This window comes from Nansenia antarctica, assembly GCF_963989245.1.
Source record: "Nansenia antarctica genome assembly, chromosome: 8".
Taxonomy (NCBI): Eukaryota; Metazoa; Chordata; class Actinopteri; order Argentiniformes; family Microstomatidae; genus Nansenia; species Nansenia antarctica.
This window is the reverse complement of record NC_137678.1, coordinates 8,508,739-8,530,271: the sequence shown is the minus strand read 5'-3', so window position 1 is coordinate 8,530,271 and position 21,533 is coordinate 8,508,739. Positions and strand designations below refer to the sequence as shown.

General features: G+C 41.8%; 1 protein-coding gene across 1 annotated transcript in view; it reads right to left on the bottom strand.

Annotated features, from left to right (window-relative positions):
• Positions 1-3,050: 3,050 nt before the first annotated feature.
• Positions 3,051-21,533, bottom strand: part of LOC308163457 (anoctamin-4-like) — a gene marked incomplete at its 5' end in the record, with an annotated part of 88,609 nt that continues 70,126 nt past the window's right edge. Inside the window, 8 exons of the mRNA XM_080537644.1 lie at positions 3,051-3,706; positions 3,843-4,047; positions 6,214-6,319; positions 6,596-6,715; positions 7,275-7,422; positions 8,364-8,516; positions 10,296-10,438; positions 18,095-18,192. Of these exons, the coding sequence (XP_080393770.1) occupies positions 3,856-4,047; positions 6,214-6,319; positions 6,596-6,715; positions 7,275-7,422; positions 8,364-8,516; positions 10,296-10,438; positions 18,095-18,192 (960 nt within the window). The 3' untranslated portion in view covers positions 3,051-3,706; positions 3,843-3,855. The remainder of the gene's footprint in view (positions 3,707-3,842; positions 4,048-6,213; positions 6,320-6,595; positions 6,716-7,274; positions 7,423-8,363; positions 8,517-10,295; positions 10,439-18,094; positions 18,193-21,533) is intronic.

Here is a 21,533-nt window from a genome sequence, read left to right as displayed (position 1 = left end):
AGGTGCTAGGGTGACTTGGTACATGCTGGCATGTCTAACCCTAACCGTAACCTTAACCCTAACCCTAACCCTACCCCTAATCCTAACCCTAACCTTACTGTAACCCTAGCACCCTAGCACCTAACCCTAACCCTAGTTTTCCCACATGTATGATAGTCATGCATAAAAATAAATCTGCGCTCCCTGTCTAACGTTATATCTAACGTTACATATTTTAAGGCTGATTTAGCATGATAGTCATGCATTTTTAGATATCTATTTCCCCCCTTTAAATGGCATATGATGTCCGAAATTTTACTACAGTAATGTTCAGCCGCGAAGTTGTTGCACTGTTGTCCTATCGAGTTTTAAATAAAGGTTTGAAAAATTTACCGTATTCCCACATGTACCGTAACATGTACAATACTGTACTGTATCACAACTCAATGCAAACTTTTTTATTTATTTATGGAACTATACCACACACACACACACACACACACACACACACACACACACACACACACACACACCACAATCATTTGCAACAAGTGTCTTAAATTTTGAGTCGTTATGTTTAATGAATGAAGCCAGGTGTGTTCATTGTGTTCAAATTTTGCCTACTGTGGCAAGCATTTTGCATCACATGAGCTTTAATTTGAGAATTTGAGCAGAGTTTTTTTGCAACTTGTGTTTTAGCAAGACAAAATGTGTTTAGATTTATGAGAAAAGGAGGATTGTGTTTTGTGAATTGTGTCTTCATGTGAAATGTGTTTATGGTTTTGGCAAATGGGAGCTAGTTTTATTAAATGTGTTTAGAGAACTGGTCATTTGGTTTAGAGAATTGGCTTTTGTGTTTTAGCAATTGGGAAAAACTGTAATAAAAACGATTCCCTTGTTTTTTTCCCATGGTTTATTTTTCTCTATTAGGATATTGGAATTTAGCCATATTATTTGCTGTAATTGGGTTATCAAAGCTGACTTATTTACCGCTAAACATGAAATTACTGCTAAAACGTCCCCTGCTTATCTGCGCTGTCGCCTGTTGGTTGCTATCTAAGCATCGGGCCTATGAGAGAATGTGTGATGACTACAACAAAGTATTTAGAGTAGCTAACAAGAATTTTCACAGACCCAACATACCTTGTGGCCTGTGTGGTATATTTTACTTAGCACACACATGCATGAACTGTATTATTTGCTTTTGGCTCTGTAAGAAAGTCTCCTGACAAGGGGGTTTTATGACATAGCATGTCCTTTTGTCTTGGGGCCATATGCTCAGGATACTGCCTCAGGAAGTGACTGTCCTTATATGGTCATCTGAGGAATGACTTCCTGTGAATCTGCCCTAACCTTTGACCTGGAATAACATTAGCCCAGAGTGACATCATGTAGATCTGCCTAGTTTCCACACCTGGCTCATCTCTACAGTAAATGTGATAGGCTATTATTTTAAACTGTATTTACATATTATTGGTTACAAACAGGGCAGCCAGGGGGCTGAGCCCGCTCTCTTTGTCATTCCAGCTCCTCTCTTCACCTCTTCACCACCAGCATCAGCTGTTCTTGTAAACTGTACCTTTGTTTAATAAATAGTCTTAAAACTCAGAAGTTTATTCGTGATCTATCTCAAACAAGTTACTTAAGTTAAGAAACAACACCTGCTTCATTGAAGTGCCTGGGCGCTAGGGGCTTGTCACGATTTGTGATATTGCTTTTATGTTCTGTGATCCTCACTTTTAATTCCCTCTTGGTATTACTGACATAATAGAACCCACACAGACATCTCAATACATAATCCAGACATTTTGTTTAATTCATTTTTAATTGTTGTTATTTTTCCTTTGACCTTGGACAGTGTGGAAAAATGTCTAGTTCTACTGAGTGCATAACCTTGCACCCGAAAAAGTTGTCAATAGCTGAGCACGCCATTCCCAAACTTTACAGCAATGATATGACACAATTCATTTGTAGCCAACTATGAGACATGATGCACAAAAAATAACAGTAAACAGTTGAACTGTAAACTAATTATATTGCCACTGTCTTACTACCTGTATCCAGCGAGTCATATTGTAGCTGCAGTATTTTTTAGGCCTACCGTTATTTTCTGTGAGTTTTATAAAGCCTACATAATAATATTAATAACAGCATGTCAACATGACAGCTTACTTGCTTGCTTACCACTGATCCAAAGAATGTTGTACAAGTGGATAACGTATTCATGAACTGCACAAAGCCTGTCAAAGGAGAATTTCTGTCACTCTGTGACAGACAATAAAGCAATCTTGAATCTTGAATCTTGAGAGGCAACCAAAAAACCCTTGGACAATTAATTAAATCTATAATATTAAATCTATAGTACAATACTTGTTTTTCTCCACTTGCTCTCTGTACAGTGCAAGCTGTGTCGACTTTCTGGTCACTCTGCATGCAAAATGTTGTACTGTAAAAATGTCAATCCATGCGCCTTCTGGTGGATGCATTTCCACACAATCTATCTTCTTCTTTTAGCTCTATACTCCAATCATTTGGATTTCGAAATCAAACAATCAGTATTATTAAGTATAGATTGTCAGCTTTTATTTGAGGGTATTTGTGTACATTGATTTCACCATTTTGAAACTACAACACTTTTTACACAGTCCCTTGACAGGTGTTTCTGGTTACTCTGATGTGTTGATTGTGCAGTAAAAGAGCTGTGTAGTCTTGTCTTGTCTAGGCTTTGCGTTTTTGCAATAGAGTGCTACTGCTATTGGTGTCTGTCAACAGACCAAAGAAGTATCACTGATTATGAAACTGACATAAAACAATAACAAAAACATAGCCAAAAAAACATGGCTTACCAAAAACAACAGTTTGGAAATCTCATTAACATTAGAACCCCCCCCCCCCCAAATGTTTTATATCTTTGCACTCAATCAAATTTTAGGACCCTCCTTTCATGACTTTTCCTAGATATGTGCGTTCTACCACCCAGTATGCTTACATTTTCAAAATCACGTCAGGATAAGCTAGTATAAAGCTATTTTGCAGTTTTTCTGTGTAGGAGGAAGGCTAATTTACAAGCGGCCAACTAGTGGTCGTTGTGTGTAAGTAGCAGCTTCCCATTCTAAAGACTAGGGTCATTTGACCCCCGAGGCAGCTCTTATAGTAGGTACAACAGGCACGGCTATTCTAGTGTTACCCTCAAATAAAAGTAGCAAATCTATACTTTAACCTTATATAAATTGTTTGATTTCAAATCCAACATTTTACCTACTTACATAATTTTAAAAAATGCTTTACTGTCCCAATAATTATGCACCGTTTGTGTGTGCCTCATAGAAAGTGTTACCAAACTATGACCCCTATATGACCCTCTATGACCCCTCAACAATACTGGTCAATGATGCCCATGGTCAGGGTTTCTCAGAAAGTATTATAAAAAGAAAAAGAAAAAGGGAGAATTGAAAACTATTAACAATAAAACAATAATAACATGTAACAATAAAATCACTGTTTTCTGTGTACAGTAGCATGATTTCCCCAGGGGGTGAATAAAGTGTATCTATCTATCTATCTATCTATGCCATGACTGGAAGCATGCTCAATGCACTTTGCAGATCCTTCTCTAGGGGGCGCTGGTTTGATTCAGCAGGAGACAGGCAGGACAGTCCCTGGCATGCATGGAGCCGGCCCACTGTCGTTCGCCACAGAACACAGCAAAGATGGACACAAGTATGACCTGAGGAGCACAGAGACACTGTCAGTACCATGACATGTACACACAGATGAAAATGTTTTATCACTTAAAGAATAAGAACACAGTTGGAACAAGTTAGTCGCAGAGTTCGAGTATGCTGTCCAGTAGTTGTAGTTACCTGTTTGTTGCATTCAGGGCCACTCATTATGATGGGCCCTATTGTTTTTCTTTCTTGCGTTCTTTTCCTTCTGCAGTCTCTCGAGCTCCGCCTCGTACATCATCTCCTGGATCAGGTACTTCTCCCTGCGCATGCGGTCCCGGAGGTCCTTTGGTAAGTCTGGGATCAGGTATGCAATCAGGTTCTTGATGGTGAAAACCATGTGCTGTGAAAACAAACCACAGACACTTGCTCTTAAATGGAAAACACTAAATTGACGTTCCTAGTAAATGCCCCAACTCTTAGTCCACAATGATTGGTCTGATAACTATACCAGATCATGAGCCGGAGCCCAGTACAGTATTAACACTAGAACAGCCGTGCCTTTTTACCTACTATAAGAGATCAAATGACCCCCTCTTTTACAGTGCGGAGCTGCTATTTACACACAACGACCACTAGTTGGCCGCTTGTAAATTAGCCTGCTTCCTACACAGAAAAACGGCAAAATAGCTTCACACCAGCTTATCCTGATGTGATTTAGAAAATGTAAGGATACTGGGTGGTAGAACGCATATCTAGAAAAACTCATGAAAGGAGGGTCCTGAAATTTGATCGAGTGCAAAGATATAACACTTTTCTTTACTCACATGGCTGATTAAGTGTTAAATGGAAAACAATTAAAAACTAATTGACGTTCCTAGTAATGCCCCAACTCTTAGTCCACAAGGATTGGTCTGATAACTATACCAGATCATGGCCCGGAGCCCAGTACAGTATTAATGAGTTAATCCTTAAGGCTGATTGGATGGCGAGGGCGGGACCCCAAACTTGTGTTGCTCATCGATCCCTGGTGAGGGAGCTTTTTTATATTTGAGAATAAATTATTTACCCCAAAAGTCCCACAACATATTGGCATCGCTAGTTTGTGTGCATAGTCCTAATAATGTATCTTTTGATTATCTGTCTACTCAGGCATTTTCATTTTAGTACATTCGTGATGTTAGAATTATATGGTTCTCTCAATTTTTGGTAAAAATTTAGTTTTTTACATAATCTGATCCATTAGGTGTTTATTAATGCCTGTGTGGTGTTATTTTTTTAAAATGTTGACATTTTTGAGTTAGTAATTTATAAAATACAAAGGTTCCATCTCACAAAACATAATGGAATGTAAACACTTTGATGCTCAATATCTCTGAACTGCCCTAAACGGAGATAGAACATTATCATTCTAAGCTCACGCATTGTCAATGGTCCAATCAGAACTCTGGTATTCAACATGGAAAAGTGTGCCTGAAACCAGCGTGAAGTAAACAATGTTAATGTGGTAGTAGGTGAGGCACGTACCGTTTACTGTAGCCTTTTAAAATGTATTTAATTTAATTTATTTTTCAGCTTTGAAATTGGAGGACATTGCAGCTGGTGAAAGGGGGAACAAGTCGGCAACCGACCAAATGTTAGGACTTTTATTCTTAAAAGAGTTACTCACTAAATCCATTGCATTGCAATATTTTGGCTTGACTAGCGAGTGTGTCACTGATTTTCAACTATGTTTCAGTAAAACAATATGTTTTGAAACAATGCTCTTTTTAAAGGTGAAATAAATAATTTAGCATTGATTCAAAACACATTGTTTTACTGAAATGTTGTTGAAAATCAATGACACACTAGCTACACACTAGCTAGTCAAGCCAACATATTGCAATGCAACGGATTTGGTGAGTTACATTTTTCTGAATAAAAGTCTGAACATTTGGCTGGTTGCTGACTTGTTCCCCCTTTCACCTCAGAAATACAACCACCATTGTAGACACCACAGCAGCATTGAGAGATTATTATGGGTGGGCTTGTTGTGAAACAGTAGCTCATATCTGCATGTGAGCTGATATTAATTGCATATTTTAATTACATTTGTTTTATTGTAATATTCGTTTTTATTGTCTGGTTGGAGAAATTCAGAATGAGATTAATTTAGAACAAATCATGTCTTCATGAACCTTGGCCTTTCAATGACTTTGTCATTTGTGACAGCAGTTGCAACTGACCAAATGTTTGGACTTTTATTCTGGAAAATGTCAACATTTCAAGGTTGTTGAAAATCAATGACGAACTAACACAGCTTGGTTTGTGAGCCTGCCAGCAATGTAAAGTAGTGTTATAGTTAACTAGGTAGTAGTGGGGATTACTCACCGAATCCATTGCATTGCAATATTTTGGCTTGACTAGCGAGCGTGTTATTGATTTTTAACAACGTTGACATTTATTTACATTTTTTAGAATAAAAGTCATACAAAGTCAAACATTTGGATTGGTTGGCGACTTGTTCCCCCTTTTACCAGCTGCCGTCACATTTGATTATGATCCCATCAGGCACAGGTCCCAAACTGACCTCAAACACAATGATGAAGGCCAGCCTTGCTGCTAGGACATGCCAGAACTGCAGGGTGTAGGAGTACGGCTCTCCAGAGTCTGGTGGGTCCCTGTAGTCACGGTACCTATGGGGTTAACCACAAGGCCAATACACTCATCCCCTATGTAGGAATATCCCAAACTCACAGTAAAAACAGTACCTCTGCACAGATATACATGTTCCTATGGTGTTCCTATGGTGTACAATAAACTCAAATCAACTTGTAATTGTCAGAGGTCATGGCAAGGTGGTGAGGGGATCAAACAAATTAACTGTATATATATATATATATATATATGACTATTGGACCTAAAACATGTCAATAAATAATCCTCCTACTTCTGTTTGACACCAAAGATACCTGCAGTATTTCACTGGTTCTCCAAACATGTCTGTTCCATTGGACCTGGGCTCTGACTTGTCCTCAAAGTCAGACACTCTGAATATAGACAGACTGGCATTCACGTATCCAAGCATGCACCTGGGTGAATAAGAACATGTTTTTATTTTGTGACGGTTTCACCAGACAACGCTGTGCTCTTCTGGGGGGACATACAGTGCCTTCGGAAAGTATTCAGACCCCTTCACTTTTCCCACATTTTGTTTGTTATAGACTCACATTTAAAATAGATTCAATTAATGAAAAGAATTTGCCATCAGTCCACACACAATACCCCAGAAAGACAAAGTGAAAACAAATCTTGAAATTTCAGTAACTGTATTCAAATTGAAATACAGAAATAATCAATTCAACTTGAGTGATTACTTTTTTTTTGCATTTTAGCTCATTTTAAGAGTGTTATAGCAAAGGGTCTGAATACTTATGTACATGAGGTATTTATGTATTTACATTTTTTAATACGTTTTACTGACTTTCAAAAAACGGGTTTTTCTTTGTCATTCTGGGGTATTGTGTGTGGATTGATGGCAAATTATTTTTAATTGAATCCATTTTAAATTGAATCTATAGCACAACAAAATGTGGAAAAAGTGAAGGGGTCTGAATACTTTCCGAAGACACTGTAAGACTTCTGTCTCACCTCTCCCCAGCATGGCCCTGGCCAGCACAGGGGCCGTACTTGTATGCGTAGACAAGGCGGGGAATGAAGTCAGAGGTGACGGCGATGACAAAGGCGTTGGTGATGACGGAGAGAATTCCAATGCCTTCCAGGATACCATACCAGATCCCTACATGGAAATACAAGACAGGTATTCAGAACATCCCCTACAGAATCAAACTGTCCCCAACATGTTTTACTTTTACATCAAAGTCATTAAAAGTCAGGGTTGAAAGACGTTTGAACACATTACACAAATCCTGAGACCTCTACACTGGCTACTCTCTCAGAGAATTGAACAAATCACAAAATGGTCTCGGACCAAAATACATATCAGGGGCCTCATTTATAGAAAGTACTTTGGATCAAATTTGATCTTACCCGTGGCGTACATAGAAAACCACGTTTTATAAATAAACCACCATTTATAAAATGTCAACGTGAGTCAATTTGACTGTGGAAACAATCGTAGCTCTACGTCAGGTCTTGACTTGACGTACGCACATTACTTACTGGTTATGCGGAGTTATTACAGGCATGTGAGCCGCACTCGAACACGTTAATGCCTACTTAACTGTAATTCATGCGAAGTGAAAGTGGCTCGTAATAAAATTGACAATGTTGTTATCAGCCGAGAAAATTTGTTTAATTCAAGATTTAAAGGGAACTGATGTTTATGATTGTATTTCAGTCTTCCTTTATATGCCATTAGGCTCCGGTGTGGAGCGCGCTATAGGCATGCTGAAGGGGAGATGGCGTTGCCTTGACAGCTCCGGAGGGACACCCCTCAAACACCCAACAAGGTAGATTCTTCATCCCTCCTTCAGACGCTGCATATTGTGTATGGAAGCTCCTGCAGTCTTATTATCCTCCTCAGTAAAGTTTTTCTTCTTTTATTTGTCTAACATCGTGTGAACTCGTCAAAGGTGCTGCTCAACACCTCAATCAAGCCTATTTATAGCACTTGGCTTAATTCTTGGCTTAATAAAAAGGTATCTACAATATACTCTGAATGTAATCTTTGTATGATATGCAGTATAGAGGATATCCAGTTGGGTAATCTTTAGCTACCTATGTCTTTGGCTTGAGAGGGTAAGGGTCGCCTCCACTGTGTAACAAACTTGTAGGCGTCCAAGCGTATTTCGATGAGGTTGTTGAGTAGGGCCAGAAGTGGGGCTAGGGGGAAAGCTGCCACAAATATGGTGGTGAAGCCAAACTGTAAAACTGACACAAAATCACATAGGTTAAGAAAGTAGTCAGGCATAATATATTACACAACTAGAATCCTAACAGTGTGTTGATCAGGCAGTCTCTTCCTCCTCTCGAAGCCCAGAATTACTGAGCCAACTTACTAACTCTCTCTTGATCCTGACAAACTCCCCAGTCCCTGCTGATGGCATGCATACCCCTCAGAGATGTACCCGAATCTGAATACTATATTTGGAGGTGCACAGATAATGAGATTTAAACAGATACAAATACGTACCGAATATGAACTTCATTATTCTCAATTTCGGAGGAGTTTTGTCTCAATGCAGCTCACATGTATAAGGTGAGGAAGTGCTTGAAGCAGGGATTCCCACCAGAATGTTCTTTCATATAGAGTATTGGATACAATGCCCTGCACATAAGTAATGGGACAGTGAAGCATCTTTTCTCGTTTAAGGTCTGAATTATGGATTTGAAACGCACGATTACTATGTGGTTAAAGTAGATATTTTCAGCTTTTATTTGACGGTATGTGTGTACATAGAACTGACAATACTTTGTATACATAGTCCCCCTATTTCAAGGCATCAAATCATTTGTGCAGACATAAGACAGCTGTCAATGTCTAGTATTGAATCTAGGCCGTACGTTTGCCTTTGGAGTCTGCTGTTGGTGTCTGTCAACATGAGGACCAAAGAGATGGCACTGCAAGTCAAAGAAGCCATTATTAGGTGTTCTGGTTTGGGCATGAGTAGCTGCCCCTAGAACTGGCTAACTTGTTTTAATTGATGATGAAGAAAGATTTGCCTGCTCGAGTACAAGCAAATACCTCCAAATTCATTGGATGGAGGTTAATGATACAGTAAGACAACCACCAAAAACATACTGCCATAACAACTAGGGAGATTTTCAGGGCCGAAACGTGGAAAGTTCACGACTGGCCAAGTCCATCTTCATAGGGGGACTACCGTATGTATACAAAGTGTTTCTAAAAGGTGAAACCAATATGTACACAAATACCATCCAATAAAAGCAGATCATCTATCATTTAATAATATATATAATTATGATATACTCATCATAATTGTTAAATTCATTTAAATTCCAAACGTTGGGAGTACAGAGCAAAAAGAAGAGAAAATGCTTCACTGTCCTGCTGACCTGCAGGGCTGCCCACTGCTCACCTGTGAAGTAATGGCACGAAAAACAACTTCAGCTAACTCCATGTTTTCATTTTGTACAATGAAAGTGTGCAGGTTGGTTGTAAACAGGGCACAGGCGGGAATGGGAGAGACATTGTGAGTGGCTCAGGTGGAGCAGGTGAAGTCACAGTAAAAACATTAGGGGATGGAGACTTCATTGTTCCCAGTGTTCCCTTCTTACACCCCCAGGATCTCAATCGAGAGATGAGATTCTGGGTTCCGAGATTAAAAGATGTGCATTGTATGGGCCAGGAGAGACTTAAATCCATAATTTTTCTGGTTTGTTTTAAATCACTACTACCATTTAACTTTTTTTTTAACTTTAGGCATTTCTAACCCCTCCAAGAAATGCGAGCGAATGGAGCAAATAGAAAATACATGTGGCAAACCATCTCAGTAACTTCAAACCAAAGTCATAGTTAATTTTTATTGATTTGGCCTTGCAATTCTGAACTCCCATTTTTTGTTAGAAGTGGCTTAAATCAGCAGAGGTTATCTTAAATAAACCGTGGATAACAGCCTTTCCTGATCCATAGACTACTTTAAGGGCCCATCTAACTAAACCCTGGTCTAAGAGTGAAAGGGCACATACTCATCTCCAGGTATTCATCAAACAGTCCGTAGGCATTCATAGGCTGGAGGTTGTAGTCCTTCTCCCACTGTGGGAAGCTGGCCTTGGCCTGGGGACCGTGCTCTTGCCTAAGCCTCCGTCTTGTCCACCAGTTCTGGATCAATCTGTCAACAAGAAAAGTATGGTGTTACTTTAATGCCTCACATGAGGAAGAATTTGAGATAGATATCAAGATTCACACACCTAAACGTGTACCCTGTAACTCCTATAGTATGTCGTGAGAGGAAAAAATATATGAGTAGGTCTGTGTCCCTGTTTTGACCTGCAGAAGCAGAGAAACATCTCTACACTTTCACAAATAAAAAAAAGGCTGATTAGGTAACACAAATAGCCTGGTGTACGTACACACAAAATATCCATTTGACTCGCACACACAGTTGTTTCTCGACAACTGGTGCGTACACATAAGTACACATCACTAAGGTACAATCATTTCTCTCCCAGGCAGACACCGAAAAATTAATGCATGCGTTTGTTACTAGTAGGCTAGATTACTGTAATGCTCTCCTGACAGGTCTCCCTAAAAAAATGATTAATAGACTACAAATGGTTCAGAATGCTGCTGCTCGTGTCCTTACTAGGACCAAACGAAGAGCGCACTTCACACCTGTCTTGAGATCACTACACTGGCTCCCTGTCAGTTATAGAATAGACTTTAAGATCCTTTTACTAGTCTATAAATCACTCCACTGCGATGCGCCCAATTACATGGTGGACATGCTCATAAGATACACACCAGCTAGACTCCTAAGGTCTAGTGGCACGGAACTTCTAATAGTGCCAGAGGCTAGGACAAAGAGATTTGGAGGATCAGCTTTTAGCATATATGCTCCTAGATTGTGGAACACCCTACCTGAGGGCCTGAGGTTGTCTAAAACTCAGGAAATGTTTAAGCGAGACCTCAAAACCTACTTATTCAATGTCGCCTTTTGATACTAAGGGAGACATTGGACATTATAGAACTAGGATCACTAGGCCATTACACCATACTCGTGTTTTGAGATTTGTGCTGACAGGAAAAAGGATCTGGGTGCTGATGAGGCACTGTCAGCTCCCAATAGCACCTAGAGCAGTATTGGAACCGGTACCAGGATGTACCTGGACCACCATCAGGTTGTATTGCTGTCATCTTTATTGTGTTGTTGCATCATAACTGCGCTTAAGATTCTCTTTTGGCAGGACCTGTGCCCATGCTGGATGCAGAACGATGCAGATATAACACTAAATTTATGGACAGTGTGTACGCCGATAATATGCAAGGAACTTTTCCTGGATACATGGTGTACAGGTTTTTCGCCCTTGCTTGCTTGCTTTGCGCCGGTGGTCCTTGGGCCTCCCCTTGGGGGCCCCCGGCTGCCCCGTGTGCCTGGTCTGTTCCGCCGCCGGGGCACCTGCTTGGCCGTCCTTGTGCGGGGCCTTTATGGTCTGTGCTTGCTTGGCTGGGCCGGGTGTGCTGGTGGTGGGGCGGGCTGGGTGTGTGGGGCGGCGGGGGCTCCCCGGGGGGGGGTGTGGGGGCCCACCGCTGGGTGCTGGTAGGCAAACTGGCTAGTAGTCGCTCTATGTGTAGAGGGCTGCAAGGGAATTTTCCTGGCTACATAGTGTACAGGTTTTTACTTTTGCCTGCTTGCGGCTCTGTCAGTACTGATTGATTGATTGATTGACTGAGAATGTTCATTGACTGAGAATGTTCATTGTGTGAAGCGCATTGAGTTGCATATTGTAAGAAATGCGCTATACAAATAAAATTTGATTTGATTTGATTTGATACACACATTCTGAGGCTGCTCAGTCTTATCACCAGATCCCAGGGGGTAAGGTACTAGAGCAGGGGTCGGCAACCTATGGCACGCGTGCCAGCAGTGGCACGCGACAGCTTAAACAGTGGCACGCAAGCAATAAGTGCGAGAATGGGAGAATGTTTTTATTGTATTTTATGTTGGCCGCGTTCGTAAATTCGCGCACACTGGGTTCAACGTCATAATGGGACCAAGTAATTTGATTGGACTAGAGGCAGTCTCGGGGACGCTCCGGCGCTCTCAGGGCGAATTTACGAATGCAGCCCTAGTCTCTCATCCACTCCACGAGAGCCGTATTCTGGCGCAGAAGTAAAATTCTGAATTCGATTCGATACAAGTGTTACTGTTAAGCACACATAACAATATAATAATAATATATAATAAGAGTGGGGTTTTGTGTCCCAGAAAGACCGTGCTGTATGTGTCCTTTGTCACGAAAATGTTGTTTGCCGAACTTCAAGCGTTAAACGGCATGATTATGAGACCAAACATCAGAAGTCGTTCAAGGATGAAACAGACAAGGCCGAATCAATAAGACGTGCTGTGTCAAGGTATGGGAAGCAGGCCAGCACCTTTAAAGCATTTGCCACTGCTAAAAATCACGCAACTGAAGCAAGCTTTCGCATTGCTCATTGCTCATTGCATTGCGAAACGTGGAAAGCCATTCACTGATGGAGAATATATTAAGGAGGCTTTCCTCTGTAGCTCAGATGTTTTGTTTGAAGGCTTATCAAACAAAGACACAATAAAATCAAGAATAAAAGACATCCCAGTGTCAGCCAGAAGTGTGGAACGAAGAATAGGAGAAATGGCAGAAAACGTGAAAGCGCAGCAGACCGCTGGTTTGAAAGATGCGACGGTGTTTAGCCTGTAGATGTGAATGACATGCCATGTTACTTAAAGTGACCAAGTACCACCCCCAGATAATGGAGTTGAGCAAAGGTTACAGGGCCAGGGATCACATTGATTGTTAGGACTGTTTACATGGCTTTGCATACATAGCTCTTTGCAACCCCCAAAAAATGTTTGTTGTGGTTGGAATAAAATAATAAAATGTAAGTAACAACCAAATAATTATATAAATATAAATTATAATTCATACAAGTAAGACCCTTGTATAATCACCCTCCAGTTAGGCCTACTTATTAAAATGATAACCATAGGGAGCGCAGTTAGCAGCATTGCAACTTTGGTAGAAATTGAGCGCTCCAATTTGCTTAAAGTTGTGCTACGCATCACAACGTTTAGTTGTCTTAGATGTTATGTTGGTCATTTTGTTCAAGTTTCAGTTAGTTGACTGTTAGGCCTGTTTATTTAGCATACATGGCTTTGCATACATAGCTCTTTGCTGAAAATTGTTGTTCATGTTGTGGAATAAAATTGCAGATCAGTTGGTCTGTTTGGTTTGGTTTGATGTCGAGTCATAATTAATGTTGATATTGTGGTTGGCACACTGACTAACAAGAACATTTTAAAATGGCACTTCATATCAAAAAGGTTGCCTACCCCTGTACTAGAGTAATGCAGTTGCCACCTAACATACCTATGAGTCTGGTGACTGGGGCTAAATAAATGTTTTTCTCTAGGCACAGGGTCAGCCATAGTCAGCGCCCCTGGAGCAATTAGGGGTTAAGTGCCTTGTTTTTTTGGTATTTGGTAACAGAGTGCAGAAGTTCATAACATGGACTCCAACTGGAAAGCCTTTCAACCAGAGCTTAAGGGGGCGGCTGTGGCGCAGGAGGTGGAGCCGCCGTCTAATGATCGCAAGGTTGGCAGATTGGCGGTTCGAGCCCCGGCTGGCCACATGTCGAAGTGTCCTTGGGCAAGACACTGAACCCCAAATTGCTCCCAGTGAGCGGGCCGGCCGGCGCCTTGCATGGTAGCTTGCCGCCATTGGTGTGTGAATGTGTGTGTGAATGGGTGAATGAGAGGCCGTTGTAAAGCGCTTTGGATAAAGCCGCTATATAAGTGCAGTCCATTTACCATTTACCAAGAGCTCATGGAGGTCAGACTCATACAGGATGATGGCCATGTGCAGATGGAACATACACTCAGGGGGGGACTTCCTCCCAACAGTTAGCTCCGCCATTGATCCTCTAGATATGAATGGAATCCTACTCCATGTAGACGCAGAAGCTAAAGAGATTGATTTTCTTCTAAACCTTACTACTGATACTGAGAACATCCACAGGTTGAAAACAGTGTTGCATTATGGGTTGGTGCCAGAACAGAACAATGCACTCTGTGGCAGCCAGCTGACCGGGAACATTGCCATGACAACCACCACCACCCAGGTCAATATAACTGTGGACGAGTGGCTTGTCAATACACCTGCCACCTCTGCCACCCTAACCTATGACCTTCGGATGACCATCACGACCCAAATGGACCTATCGCTAAGCCACGCCCCCCCAACATTGTAATTGTCCAATCATATCACAGCAAACGTCAGTACAGGCAGAAAATTCGGACAAACAACTGGCTAATATCTGATGGTGAAAAGCTTCTAGACTAAATATTCTTGTCATCTTTAAAAAACATGTCTATTACTTGCTGTGGTAAATCAGAAATCAGAAATGTGCCAACTCCCGCCATTGTAAGTCATTGAATGTCATTCAGTCACGGTCGGTCAGTCAGTGAAGCGTTGTTTGTTTGTCCGAGTTTTCAAAGGGGCCGTGGCTTAGTGATAGGTCCATTACTCTTAACATACCAAAGTCAATATTGAGGACATAGCCTTATACCACTTGCCAAGTGATATGTTTGACACTAACATTGGAATCCCAAAGGCTTTTGTTAAACACACTCTTGAACTGTATGAATGATTGGTCTTTATTGTCATTGCTACAGTACAGGTACCAAACAACGACATTTAGGAGGGGTGGCTCCCCTGGTGCTAGGAAAGAAAAAAAAAACTAAAAAAAACACAAGAAGGGACGGAGCTGGTTTACATACATAAAGGCTATGTACACTATCCACTATACTATACTGTACAGATAGACGACTAGGGTTGTCATATTGCACATAGTGTTATTGCACATTCATTTGAAGTGTCGCAGTTTGCAGGCTAGACATACCTCTGTCTAAGACAAAGTCATTATGAGGGGACCACGGCTATTGATCTTAGTGTACTTAATGATGACCTCTTAGCTACCCCCAAAGTCTCTCATCTGCTCCTGGACAGTGGCTGACAGACTTCTTGCATCATCAGCATTATGACTGCCAATGGCGCCTGGCCTGAGCATAGATTATTTTTTCCTGCTATGATGGATTCACTTACTTAGACACATTTATTTGTTGTAAATCGCATTGGATAAAGGCGTCTGCTAAATGCCAAAAATGTAAATGTAAATGTGTCGATATGAAGATGAATGAGTCTTATATAGTCAGGCTTTATGGAATTCCTTGCGTGCATGAGTGTGTCTGTCTGCCTACTTGTATGAGTGTGTGCGCAAGGTCCCACTGGGACCATATACAGTGGGTTCGGAAAGTATTCAGACCCCCTTACATTTTTCACCCTTTGTCATTTGCAGCCATTTGCTAAAATCAATTAATTTCATTTCTTTCCTCGTTCATGCACACACAGCACCCAATATTGTCAGAAAAACACAGACTTGTAGACATTTTTGCAGATTTATTACCAAATAAACACTGAAATATCACATGGCCATAAGTATTCAGACCCTTTGCTCAGTATTGAGTAGAAGCACCTTTTTGAGCCAATACAGCCATGAGTCTTCTTGGGAATTCACACCTGGATTTGGGGATCTTTTGCCATTCCTCCTTGCAGATCCTCTCCAGTTCTGTCAGGTTGGACGGTGAACGTTGGTGGACAGCCATCTTCAGGTCTCTCCAGAGATGCTCAACTGGATTTAAGTCGGCCATTCAAGAACATTCACAGAGTTGTTCTAAAACCACTCCTTCGTTATTTTAGCTGTGTGCTTGGGATCATTGTCTTGTTGGAAGGTGAACCTTCGGCCAATTCTGAGGTCGTGAACACTCTGGAAACACTTTTGTCCAGGATATCAATGTACTTGGCTGCATTCATCTTTCCTTCAATTGCAACCAGTCGTCCTGTCCCTGCAGCTGAAAAACACCCCCACAGCATGATGCTGCCACTACCATGCTTCACTGTAGGGATGGTATTAGGCAGGTGAGCAGTGCCAGGTGTTCTCCACACATACCGCTTAGAATTAAGACCAAAAAGTTAGATTTTGGTCTCATCAGACCAGAGAATTTTATTTCTCAGAGTCTGGGAGTCCTTCAAGTGTTTTTTGGCAAACTCGATGCAGGCTTTCATGTGTTTTGCACTGAGGAGAGGCTTCCGTCGCGCCACTCTGCCATAGAGCCCCGACTGGTGGAGGGCTGCAGTGATGGTTGTCTTTCTAGAACTTTGTCCCATCTCCCCGCTGCATCTCTGGAGCTCAGCCAGAGTGATCTTTGGGTTCTTCTTTACCTCTCTCACCAAGGCTCTTCTCCCCCGGATGCTCAGTTTGGCCGGACGGCCAGTTCGAGGGAGAGTGTCTCTTAGGAACCTTAAGTGCAACAGACATTTTTTTGTAGCAGTGGCCAGATCTGTGCCTTGCCACAATTCTGTCTCTCAGCTCTTTAGTCAGTTCCTTCGACCTCATGATTCTCATTTGCTCTGACTTTACACTGTGAGCTGTAAGGTCTTATATTGACAGGTGTGTGCTTTTCCCAATCAAGTCCAATCAATATAATTAAGCACAGCTGGACTCCAATGAAGGTGTAGGCCCATCTCAAGGATGATCAGAAGAATTGGACAGCACCTGAGTTAAATATACAAGTGTCACAGCAAAGGGTCTGAATACTTATGGCCATGTGATATTTCAGTGTTTATTTTGTAATAAATCTGCAAACATTTCTCCAAGTCTGTGTTTTTCTGACAATATTGGGTGCTGTGTGTGCATGAACGAGGAAAGAAAATGGAATTAACTGATTTTAGCAAATGGCTGCAATATGACAAAGAGTGAACAATTTAAGGGGGTCTGAATACTTTCCGAACCCACTGTATACTGCAAAACGTTTGCACTCATTGCAATGTAAGTTTTGTATTATTCTTTGTGCCACAGTAATCAGTGGTTACTGTATATCCTCAAAGGATCGTCTTTGAAGACACAGTTAATGACCTGCACTATGAGTGACGTAAAGTGTGATTAGATAATTAGTGATTAGTCCCTCGCCTTTACAATCAAGTAACTCTCTACATAGTGGATAGTTTAATATGCCCTGGTGATGTTCCCTGGCTGCGACCCCGGTTTGGCATGGTCAGCCACTTCAAAATGACTTTTGCATAAAATAGTGAATAAAGAAAATATCTGCCCACCGGTCATTAACACAGCTTACTTGCAAAAATCACTGTTTAATAATCACTGACATTTCAGTCAAGAGAGTCTCAAGTGTAAAAAAAAGAAAGAAAAAAGAGTTGTTTGTACAACAGATACGTATATCTGGCTGTTCGAATTGCAGACATTTCTTTTACATGAATACACCATATGGTATATATCATAGCATATATCAAACTGATCCGATATTCAAGTTTTATTCACAAACACCCCTTGAGGAAATAGTTATTGAATACACCTTTAAACTGGTTTGATAGTATAGGCCGACCTTGACCTACATACCTATCTGACCTTGACCTAACTACCTAACTACCTATCTGACCTTTGTACTTTTATTTTATTTTTTCCCCTCCTATGTTTTTTTACTTATGCATTTATTTTGATAATATATATTGTTGTTGTTATTGTTGTTGTAATTGCTCTTCTTTTATCATTATTTTTATTATTTGCTTACTTTTTGGTTTGTTTGTTTTGTTTTTTGTTGATATGTTTGTGAATGTACCTGTGTGTTTGTGTTATGTTTTGTAAAATTGAAAAACCCATAAATAAATCATAAAAAAAAAAAAAAAAGTAGTATAGGCCTAGACTAGGCCGTACTCACGGGTAGCCCAGCTCTATGACGTTGTTCCACGTCTGCTTGAGCACCATGATGATTCCCATCTGCATGCAGAGGTCAATCAGACAGCCGCTGGGATGGCACTGAAAGAAAAAGGGAAAACATTGAACAGTCACGACACAGATCTCCTCTTGTCGTCAGGACTATTGATTGACCTTCATTATGACAACAACTTGACCACAGAGGCACTGAACTTTGGTAGATATCCTCCAGTGTAAACATTTAGAACTAGTAAGAGTATTAGGACAAAGTGAAGAGGAAAAAAATACACGGTGGAAACATTTTGAGAAAAAGTGTTATTATTTAGAGAATAATAACACTTAATTAATAACTCTGCTGGTTGTAACAAGTTACATTTAAGACCTTTTTAAGACCACTTTTAATAGAATTTAAGACATATTGAGCAAGTATTGGTATTAGACTCACATTGGTTGATTCTTTTCATTAGCAATGCTGGGTGATCTGTTCTGTTACATATAGAACAATGATAATGTAAGTTAGCCTACTCTATCAATTTCTTGATTCATTTCCATTGCTTCTCAACACAATACTAGATACAATAGCACAAATAACAGAATAAACTCACACACTTACTTACACTCACTTACACTGCATAGCCTACATACTGAGATATGACACACACACACCTCTCACAGGTGGGCCCCACACGCACACACACCTATATTTACTAAAACACACACACCGTTGCTACCACTGCAAGTTTGAAGAAATTCTAATTTCACATGCCTGCAGTCGAAAAAATGTAACCCCACGGCGATGATCATAGTGTGGCCTCTTGTCTTATCGTTTCACGTGGCAAAATATCTGGGTTTTTGGCGGCAGCTTAACCATGAGCAATAAGCAATAAGTAATAAGTGCACGTTTTTTTTTTTTTTTTTACATGTTGTCTGTCGTATTCCCACGACGGTGGCGGCTGGCGACAATACCAAATATTTTTTTTGTCAGACTTTTTAAATCGATTCTACGCAAGTCTTAAGCACACAGAAGCCATTAAAAAGGTTTATTTTGAAGGTCTCACCCTGCGTCTGATCCTGATGTTATAGAAGCAGCGTAGCAGCAGGGTAGAAGCGAGGTAAAGGGCTGTAAAGTACGCGAGACAGTCTAGGGCTGTGTTCGTAAATTCTCTCTGAGAGTGCCCGAGGGCACACTGGGCTCAACGACATAAATGGAGCATGTAATTTGATTGGACAAGAGACATTCCATGACCGCTGATCAGATTTCCAGAGCGAATTTAAGAACGCAGCGTAGGGCTAAACCACTCGCAGACTCGTTTTTTTTCATAACACGAAACCTGAAGTTGTAAAGTCAACAGTTTAACGATCACTAAATACTTATAATTTGTGGATTGGATTCACTATTCTCATTTGCCATAGGCTATTGGTAAGGGAGACTTTTGTAAATACTTTTGTTTTGTTGATGTTCTATCAGCATGGGATCCCCCACATCCCACAGCTACAGCCTCGGCAGCACGGCTGGGCCCCCTTCCCCTCCCCTCCCCCCTCCCTTCCCTTCCCCTCCCCCCTCCCTTCCCCTCCCCTCCCCTTCCCCCTCCCCTCCCCTCCCACCAAGCCCCCCCCTGTCCCTCACAGTGGAGGAGGTAAGGGCGGAGCTGAAGAGGCTGCACCCTGGAAAGGCGGCGGGTCCTGATGGGGTGTGCTCGCGGCTGGTGAAGGTCTGTGCAGACCAACTGGCTGAGCCCCTCCAGAAGCTCTTCAACCTGAGTTTACAGTCAGGGACGGTGCCGGTTCTGTGGAAAACATCATGTCTCGTGCCAGTACCCAAAACTGGGTGCCCGGCCGAGCTCAACGACTACAGACCGGTTGCCCTCACTTCACATACTATGAAGACACTGGAGCGGCTGTTTCTGAGACATCTGAGACCACAGACTGAACATGCACGCGATCCCCTGCAGTTCGGGTACCAGGAAAGAGTTGGTGTGGATGACGCTGTCCTCTACCTCCTTCATCGTGCTTACTCCTACCTGGATGAGCCGGGAAGTCAGGTGAGGATAATGTTTTTCGACTTCTCAAGTGCTTTTAACACCATCCAGCCTCTTCTACTCCGAGAGAAGCTTTCAGGTATGGGGGTTGATCCCTCCACTACATCCTGGATCATGGACTACCTCACTGGACGGCCACAGTCAGTCAGGCTGGGGAACTGTGTCTCGGACACATTAGTGAGCAACACCGGGGCTCCGCAGGGAACTGTGCTGGCTCCCTTCCTGTTCACCCTGTACACGTTAGACTTCAACTACAACTCAGAGTCCAACTCAAAGTACTCTGACGGGAGGGGGAGTACAGGGATCTGACAGGAGCCTTCAGCGTCTGGAGCGAGAGGAATGGTCTGCTCCTCAATCCAACCAAGACCAAGGAGCTAGTTATAGACTTCCGCAGGTCTAAGCCACCTCGGTTGCCCATTAACATCCGGGGCGAGGATATCGAGGTGGTGAAGACCTACAAGTACCTGGGGGTGCATCTGGACGACAAACTGGACTGGTCCGCCAACACAGAGGCACTCTACAAGAAGGGCCAGAGCAGGCTGTACTTCCTAAGGAGACTTAGGTCTTTTGAAGTGTGTGGAGAGATGCTGGCCATGTTTTACCAGTCTGTCATGGCCAGCATTCTCTTCTACGCTGCAGTCTGCTGGGGTGGAAACATCTCCAAGAGGGATACCGGACGGCTGGACAAGCTTGTAAAAAAGGCGGGTTCAGTGGTGGGAAGGAGCCTGGACTCTCTGGGTTCAGTGGTGGGAAGGAGCCTGGACTCTCTGGGGACGGTGGTGGAGAGAAGGACGAGGAGCAAGCTGCTGTCCATCAGGGACAATCCCAACCACCCCCTCCATCATGTCCTCGCTGGGCAAACCAGCAGCCGCCGCAGAGGGCGGTTCATTTCGGTACGCTCCAGGACGGAGCGCTATAAAAAATCATTTATCCCGGCTGCTCTAAGACTGTTCAATGGCAACTAAAGTAGTAGTCGGGGTCAAGGCTCCTGAATCTGTATTTATTTATTTATTTTAATCATCATCATCACTTTTTAGTATTTTAATATCATAATTATAGCCATCTTTTTATCCATTTTTCTATCATGATCTTACTGTTTTATACATGGCTGGCCCAGTATTGTTGTCTGTCCTTTGTTGTGTTGTCATGTGTTGTTTTTAGAGAGTGGCGTGGAAAAATGAATTTCCCCATGGGGATGAATAAAGTATAATTGAATTGAATTGAATTGAATGTTGTGATGTTATAAAAAATTAAGAAGATGAATGGCTCAAATGGTGCAAAGCCAAATATCTAAAGTCTGGAACGATTACATTTCAAAACAAGGCTTCCCTTTAACTCCCCGGAGCTTTGAGCTGCAATGTTTGCAGGAAAAGCGCTATAGAAATAAAAGTTATTATTATTATT